At 35.6% G+C, this 9321-nt stretch overlaps 1 protein-coding gene across 6 annotated transcripts in view; it reads right to left on the bottom strand.

The window, feature by feature from the left end:
• LOC107657998 (type II inositol 3,4-bisphosphate 4-phosphatase-like) overlaps positions 1 to 9321 on the bottom strand; it is a 175434-nt gene that overhangs the window by 35041 nt on the left and 131072 nt on the right. For all 6 annotated transcript variants that reach the window (XM_016446372.1, XM_016446371.1, XM_016446370.1 and 3 more), the window contains 2 exons: positions 5506 to 5689; positions 1213 to 1488 (listed from right to left, as the gene is read on the bottom strand). In XM_016446372.1, the coding sequence (XP_016301858.1) occupies positions 1213 to 1488; positions 5506 to 5689 (460 nt within the window). The remainder of the gene's footprint in view (positions 1 to 1212; positions 1489 to 5505; positions 5690 to 9321) is intronic.

Here is a 9321-nt window from a genome sequence, read left to right as displayed (position 1 = left end):
AGAACTCGGCCACACTAACTCATCATCTCCGCAGTAGTGGATGCGCCTGTATATATGTTTCATACGGATTACATAATCAGAATATTTGTTTTCCATTTAAATTGGTTTATTTGAAAGTAGACATTTCACTCGCTATAGGTATATTTTTTATGTCTGAAAGGCAAGCCTGCACAGTTTTGGAGTTTCGCGCTCAAGTTCACAGAGACTGAGATGGCAGAAAGCGCATCCTGTTTGCTTTCATTATTTTACAAAAGCGCAATGTTCTGTTGTTGTTGTGAGTGCACACAAATAAACGTAGAGTCTTTACAGATTTGAAAGATGTATTACTCTTATCTCTATGACCAAAAATTACGGAGTATTTTAGGAGCAAGAGCACCGGCGCCTCCATCTGTCCTGCAGTGAGCGCTACTGTTCAGCTTCCACACACTAGAATAGTGCACATTTCTCTAGGATAACATTAGATTGAGCGGCCATGTAAAGTTGCTAATACTTACATATTTCAGATGATAAGTCATATTTGAGGTCGATGAATGATAGTCGAGTGTTTGGATGTCCTGCCCGTTGATGTACTCTATTACCATAGACTAACGTTAGCCATTAACGATCTGTTAGTCATGGACTGCATGACTTCGCCTGTGGATTTTTTTTTTCTGCGACTAAGCGACTAATAAAATTTTGGTCGACCAAGCCTCTTCTGGTCAACTAACGATTAGTCGACTATTAGGGGGCAGCCCTAAAATTTTAAATACATTTTAGTATATTTATTTTTCTCTAGGAGAGTTACTTTGTTTTCCCATTTATTCACTGACACCTCTGCTGACCCCGTGTCGAGAGAAATCAGGAGTGAGATGCAGAGACACTTCCTTCAGCCTGAGGCTTATTAATTTTACTTTTGGTGTGAAAGGGCCTTTCCAGTTACCAAAAATCGAACTTTTTTTTGTTTTTTGTTATTAAAAATAAATAAGCAAGCCCAGCCCAGGTGACAAAAAGTAACAAAAAAGTAACGCAATGCATTACTTTTCATAAAAAGTAACAAATCAGTAACTTTTTTATAGAGTAATACAATACTTTTAAAAGTAACTTTCCCCAACACTGTTGGCTTTCCACCAAAATTAGTTAAAAAATATTGGCATATCGGATATCAGGAAAGAATCCAATATTGTGCATCCCTATTCCTAATGATGCATGATTTCCATGAAGTGAAGCACTTGCCCATTCCTCCTCGTCGTACTCTTTGTGGTGCGGGATGGAGTCGGAGTGGACGGGCGACGCTCGGCTTTCTCTCGGCGGCGTCTGGGAGCCGTCCACATTGTTGCAGACGCTGTGTGGCTTCTCGGTGGCGCTGGGGTGCGGATCGGCCGTGGCTGGGGCAGGGCTGGACGGAGCGGAGCTCTGACTCTTGCTGACGTATCCGGGACGGGCGGCATGCAGTGCCAGGAGAGCGCTCTTCACCAACTCATCCTTCAGAGCGTGAACAAACTGCTCCGTCTGCAGACAGACAGAGAAGAGCCAGCATTTAATAACCAACATTTCATTAAAGTACAGCGCAGCATAAGAGCGTGTGATGAAGATTAAAGGGACAGGACGAGACACGCAACAGAAAACTAATAACAGCGATGGTATAGTCGATAGAAATGCAGAAGAAAGAGCGAGAAGAATTAGAGAGACACAAAAGACATGCCGGTTCTTCTGAAACAACAACAACAACAACAACATATGATTCAATTAATCTACAGAGTCGTGTGAATATTGAAAAGATTGCAAGAGAAACAAAAAGAGCAGGACGACCTCATTCATATTCATAGGTACTTGTACATATGTATATTTTTCTATGTTTTTGAGAAACTCTCAAAGTAGGCAACGTCCAAACGTCTGATTTCACAGTGAAAACCTCATCGGGAGACTTGTGAATAAACTTGATCTGAGAAAAAACTTTTTAATGTCAAATTGATTTATAAATGAAATCAAGATGAGACATAAAGTAAACATCCTTAGCACCATTTGTGAAATAAATAAATGAAAAAATAAAATAAAAATAATAAAAAAAATTGTTGTTTGGTTAATATAATAGCGCTATAAATAAATAAATAGTTCTAAATATTTTTGAATCAATAAAATGCAGTTTGATCAAAATCACAAAAAAAAAATAAAATAAAAATAAATTAAATAAACATTTTAAATTAATTTCTTTACAGTAGCTTTTTGGTTCTTTTTTATGGTTCGCATTCAGTGTGAGCGCTAATCGCGCCAGAGCACGGAACAGATATGTTTTGTGTGCGCTACTGTCATCATTACGACCGCAAACATATTCTATTACTACTACTACACTACACTTTTCAATTAATTTTGTTCAATCAAGTATATTTAGATTTATAATGGCTCTGGTTCTCACCTTATTGATGAACCGGAAATGTAGTTTGCGAGTAAAGCTGCAAATTATTTAATTAAAATCAGCTGCCTCCGTAATAATTCTCTGATACATACAAGTGAAAATCAATGCACAACATAAATTATAAATGAATTATTATTAATTATTTGGCAGAATATTAGCGAAAGTGTTTTTCTCCATTATCTCATACATGACGCAAGCGTGCTCTGGCCCGGAATGTTTAGTGCAAGTGTGAGTGCAGACCAGCGGGGGAGTGGGGAGGGGGGATAATCGCGCTCGGGCTCGGTTCAAGGCAACCGTGCCTAGTGTGAGTACACCCTCCAGCGGGCCGTATTAAAAGACACTGCGGGCCACCAGTTGCCCATCCCTGGTATATATAAATGAAAATGATTAAATATAATTCTTATATCTGTTAATTTAGAGAAATATGCCTTACAATTAAGAGTTTAAAATTTTGAAAGAGTTTGAACGTTTAACTGAAAAATAATGATATAAAAATTATAAACATATAATAAAAAAAGAATATAATAAATAAATAAAATAGTTTTAATATAAAATGATTTCAAATGGCTGTTTGTAATAAATAAATAAATAAAAAGTTCTGAAAGATTTTGAATCAACAAACTGCTGTTTGGTCAACATGATAGTTCTAAAAAATAATAAAAAAATAAAATAGCAAAAAAAATCATAGATTTTTTTACAGTTGCGTTTTGGTTAATATGATAACAGATTTTGAATCAACAGTTACAGCTTCTGTTTGGTTAAAATGATAGTTCTAAAAATTAAAAATAAATGAATAAAATAAAATAAAACATTTTGAATTCATTCCTTTACAATTACTGTCTGGTTAATATTATCTCTATTTAAATAAATAAATAAATAAACTGACAGACAGACAGACAGACAGATAGATAGATAGATAGATAGATAGATAGATAGATAGATAGATAGACTGATAGATTTTAGAACATTAATTTTGTCTGAACATCAAATGTATGATTGATTTTAGAACATTAATTTTGTCTGAACATCAATTGTAACTTTAAAGTTGCACTGCAAGTTTTAACTAAAATGTTTAAAACTATGAAGTTACAAATGCTGTTTGTTTAAAATGATAGCTCAAAAATAAATAAATAAATACAATAAAAAAATAAAAAGAAATAAAAAGTCACAGCCCTAGATGGTGTGCTTGCAGTGTTGTACACAAGTCTAATGCAACATCAACACGCACCCACACAAACAGTCGCTGAGGGCTGGAGATTTCAATCAGCAGAAGCGTGTGATCATGCAGCGGCCGTCGCACTGCTAATCAAGGAGGTGAAGAGCGGCGGCAGAGAGAATTAAGCAATGAAGGCGGCTGATTGGCGATATTCCGCTGTGGCAGAAACAATCTCTGTGTCACAGATTGCACACTGACGGCAGCAGATGTAATTCATTAATTACACACATAAAACACGAAGGCCTCCAAACGAGACACTCGGCCCGGTGGCTTCTGTTGGCTTTGGCAGAGGGGAACGTGACAGACCCATGGTCATTTGTCAAACAGCCTTCATGTTTACAAACTGACCCATTTCAGGCCGAGACTCGGTGGTCTGAGTGAACGGGACAACAAACACGCTGCGTTTGTTTGTTGATGTGAAATCTGGTGTTGTCTACAGAAACACAGAGAATATTCACTGCTGTACCGATTCAGCATGCAATTCATTTCAATGATGTATTTTAATGATTTGGTGTAATGGTTTTTAGTCATGGTACCATGGTAATACCATTTTTAAGCCATAGTGCTATGGTATTATACAGTACAGTGATATATGTTAAAGCACCATGGTATTACGGTACAAGCGCAGTACTGTCGTCTGGTACAGACAGCAAATGTTAGTGAACTAGCCATTGTTTCTCTCAGTGATTCAGCAGAAGCAGCAGCAGCTTGTGCATGTGGATAAATTGAGTGTGACAGCAGCGTATTTCATTTGCAGAGATATTTGCCCTTAAAGCATGAACATTTGCAGGACTATTAACAGACGCATTATCAGCTGCACTATTCTGCCTCATTTTACATTTATGCTCCCAAAACACCATCTTGAAGATTAATACTTTCTTTAAAATTGTACTTTCAAACTTTATGCAATTCCAGATTGACTCGGGTATTCAAGGACATTGGCTAAATTGCGTCTCGAATAAAGATTTTTCAAGGTTTTTTTGATGAGTCATAGTAATACTATAATGAATCCTCAACTACACCTCATGTCCAGTTATTATGAATAAATAAATAAATAAATAACTTAAATAATTCTATTTTTTTTTAAATAAAATATTTATTTGTTTGTTTGTTTATTTCAAGGACATTGGTTAAAATCATAAAAAAGTGTTTTTTGAGTCATAATAATACCATAATAAATCTTTACCTAAACCTTACATCCAGTTATTACCTTAAAAAACTATTTTTGTATAATAAATAAATAAATAAACAAACAAATCAATGAATGAAAAAATATTAATAATAATAATAATAATAAATTAATGATACATTTATTATTATCTATTTTAATATTTTATTAAATAATTAAATAATAATAATAATAATTTCAGAATGGATCCTCACCTACACCTCACGTCTAGTTATTATCTTGGAAAAAATATTGTTTTTTGTATATTAAAAATAAATGTAATTAAATTAAATATTATTAACTATTAATTATTAAATAATAGTTTTTTGATGAGTCATAATTATACCAGAATGATTTAAAAAAAAAAATGTATGTACATCTCACGCCCAGTTATCTTGGGAAGAAGAAAAAAAAAATGTCGATTTTGGGGTCAGTGTGACTCCTTTTCTTAAATTTTCATGTTTTTGAAAGACGTTTCAGTAAAAACAGCAATACTGTGAAATATTATTACAATTTAAACTACATTTCTTATTATTATCTTATGATTAAGTCGCACCACTTCACATTTTTGTGTAAATGGTGACGCATTTTCTTCAGTAATCTCTGAAGAACACAAAGTTCATAAGAAGATCATTTATTTGAAATAGAAATCTTTTGTAACATCATAAATGTCTTTCCTGTCCCCTCTGATGAACTGAATGCCCTCTTGCTGAGTGTCTGCAGTCTCACCTTCTCCTCCAGGCTCTTGAGGACGTCTCGGAGAGGCTGGCTGGAGCTCTGCTGGGCCGTCTGGAGCAGCTGGTCGGCCAGCGCAGAGATGTGCGGCTGCAGCTGGGACACCACACACAGGATCTCGCGGGCCTTGGCCGTCTGTTCTGGAGGATAGTAAATGCACTGATACGCCGTGCTGTGGCTGGAGGACGTCATACAGCAGCCAGAGAGACAACAGAAACAGAGACACAGAATTAATAACAGCAGGGAGATGAAGAGCGTCGTCTTGCTCATCATCAAACAGCTGTGATTACAGCTCTGCAGCACATACACTGTGACAAAATATATCTAATAAACCCAGCCGAACCAATTCCAGTCCCTGCTTGAACAGCGCTGGCTTCCTGAACATCACGGCCGTGTTTCATCTGAGCTCGGGAGACACTGGCAGCCAGGAGAAATGACTGTTTTTGAAGGGATCATATCATGCATTTTTAGCAGATCATTTTTTCCCTGATGGCCACTTACACAGTTTGCATCTAAAAAAGTCATGATTATTTTTTTTTCATGACGCGTTACCCTCTCTGTGACCCTGTGGATGTTTGTATAGATGACCTCTGTCTGCAAATAAGACAATGGACTAGAAATGAACGATGACAGACATGAATTCAGGCCTCAATTTGGACAACAAAATGTCTTTTAATAATGTCTTGTACCAATATGATGTCAATAAAAAAGCACTAAAATAAATCATTTTATTATTTAAAAACATTATTTATATATTATTATGTACTATTTATTTTAAATAATATCATTATATTTTTATGATAAAATAATGAATTATCAAGTATAAAAGAAATAATTTTAATATTTAAAAAATATGATTTAACTATTGTTATATATTATTTCTTTTAAATAATAAAATGATATGTAAGTATAAAATAATGTTTTAGAATGAATACTTATTAGTAAAATTATTAAGATTTCAATACATTTAAAATATGAATATGAATATGAAATTATAAATATTAACAGCATTACTAAGAACAATTTCACACAACTTTATCACTTAATTATACAATTATAATATTTTAGATTTATTATTTATATTATATAATTTGTTACATATTATTTATTTTAAAATATGAATACAATTTTATTTATATATTTATAAAATATTAATATAATTATTAAAATAGATTACACATTGTTACGGTTGAGCACAAGTAGGCAACAGACAGCGGGTCCAAATGCAGTTTAAGATCCTTTAATGATAGTCCACAGAGATATACGGCCAAAATACATGACGGAACCAAGAAAGGGCCACAAGCAACACAGGAGGTAACACTTATCAACAACTCACAACAGACAATGGCAGACCAAGGCTTAATATACACAAACACAGGACCAAACAGGAAATGGAATACAGCTGAACCAGGTAGCCTGATGGGAAATGGAGTCCATGACCAGAACAACAGGCAGGAACACAAGACAACACAGGAACGCCCTTTAGTGCCTCACAACCGGGCGTGACACATATATTTCATCACTTTTAATTATACAATTATAATATTTTAGATTTATTTAAAATTGTATATATTTTACTTCATTTTTTAAATTTACACTAACGACTGATGCATACTTGTAAATGGTAAGCCCTATTATATATATTTATCAACATATAAAATAATATTAATAATATATACATATATAAAATGTGAACATTCATGTGCTACAAACAAATTCAGAGATACCGCGTACAAATGCTTCTGAATCCTTTGAGGTTGGCATAACACTGAATTCATGGATTTAATACAGCAAGTTGCTTTTTGCGTTTACAACAAATCAGATTAATTAAACACGATTAACAGCATTACATTTAACACGATTAACACCAAATTGCCTAATTTGGCATTATAAGCATAATTCTATGAAGCCGTTCTGAACTAGCACACACTCACAGGCCCCGTTTCAATTATAATCACACTTATTGTGCTTTTATGATAATTAAATTCAGCCATACAAAGAGTGCAAATGACTTTACTCTTATTAGTCCCATCTGGATTTCATTTATGACAAATTTGCCATTCAAAAAGTCATTATTTCAATATTTTTCCATCATTTACCCATAAATGAGAGCCCTGGTGCGTGTGTTAAACTCAATACAGCCACAAAAGTTGCAACAATCCCAGTTTTCTCTCAATATAAATGCGTAGACTTAAATTATAAGTGCTTGAATGTTAGAAAAGGCCTCTGGGCACGAGCAGCTCTATCATGAGCATCCAATTCATGTCCACTTTTAATGGCAGTGGTGAGATTTCTGTAGACGCCATCAAATACACTGCAGCATCCACACTGAACAGCTAGGGGGAAAAGGGCAAACACATAATGACGAGCCGCTGTGGTCTATAAGTTTGTTTGTGATGCTGGAGATTAGAGACGGAGTGTTAGCGTCCTGATCCTAGATCAGCGTATCGGCCGAGACTCACAGAGACCAGGCTCATCGCTTCAGATAATTAGCTCCCGGGAGGATCGTTAACCACTGCGGCTCTGAGCAAATAAAAGGCCTTGCTTAAAGAGAGGAGACGCACACCAAAGGACAGAGGAAAATATGAGAGGACATCAATAACTCAAGCCACTGGACTCATTTAGCAGGTCTACAATGACAAAACACAGCAGAGACCGGGTTAAAAAGTCAAACTGACGCTTCATGTCAGTATAGGGGAGCAACTCACTAAAAGTAATGACACAACTTAGCTAACATAGATACATTCACACTCTGAGCAGGGGCGCAGATGGGATTTTTTAATTGGGGGGTACCAAGCTGTCAGCAATAGGGATGTAACGATTCACTCAACTCACGATTCGATTCGATTCACGATTTTGATTTCACGATTCGATTCGATTCACGATTTTTTTTTAACAAAATGAGATTTAAGACAAATTATAAATTAAATGTGTCCTTTTATCATTGCTTGGACAAAATACTGTACGTTTCTCTGTGAAATTGAAATATAACACTATAATAATATACTAATATAGCACTTGCATATGCATTATACAGAGGCAAGAGGAAAAGACAGTAAGTTTCCCTCAGACATGCATTCATATAAACTCCTACCACATGAACGTACACAACCATGGCAACGACGATCGTGGAAACAAGTGAAGATGACACACAATCATATTCAAACAAAAGCCAACATGGATAAGTTGTGTGAAACAAAGCAAAGTCAACGTTACTCACCTATCAGAAAGAAACAGGACAACCTTGGCGTCCGATTCGAGCCCTTCCCGCTCCTTGAGTATCTCTCCACTGCTGGAAAGCTGCTCCGATATTTACGCGGGTCCTACCTCTTGCCTGATCGAAACCCTTCTTTTTAATGTTTTGTTTCTCTGATATTTTCCTCTTTTTTATCTGTCATCTCTCTCTATCTATAGTCAATCTGCTAATATCCGTCATGTGCGCTCAAATTGAGCGCTCTCTTCTCTCTATCAGTACAAGACACGCCCCCTTACTGCTGATTGGCTACAAGTGTGTTTTGGGACCAAGTCAGACACTGCGGTCAAAAGCGTTTTTCAAAAATCGCTTAGTGCACGTTTAAAGGGGTCATAGGATGCCCATTTTCCACAAGTTGATATGAATCTTTAGGGTCTTAATGAAAAGTCTGTAACATAGTTTGGTTAAAATTTCTCAATGGTAGTGTAAAACACACCTTTTTTACCCTGTCAAAAACAGCTCTTTTCAGATCAAGCTGTTTTTGTAGCATTTTCCTTTAAATGTTAATGAGCTCTGCTGACCCCGCCCCTCTCTTCCGAGCCGCTCTCAGAGAGACT

This window comes from Sinocyclocheilus anshuiensis, unplaced genomic scaffold (assembly GCF_001515605.1).
Source record: "Sinocyclocheilus anshuiensis isolate Anshui unplaced genomic scaffold, SAMN03320099.WGS_v1.1 scaffold471, whole genome shotgun sequence".
NCBI classification, from domain to species: Eukaryota; Metazoa; Chordata; class Actinopteri; order Cypriniformes; family Cyprinidae; genus Sinocyclocheilus; species Sinocyclocheilus anshuiensis.
The sequence above is the reverse complement of the archived record's forward strand: the minus strand, read 5'-3'. Positions and strand labels throughout refer to the sequence as shown.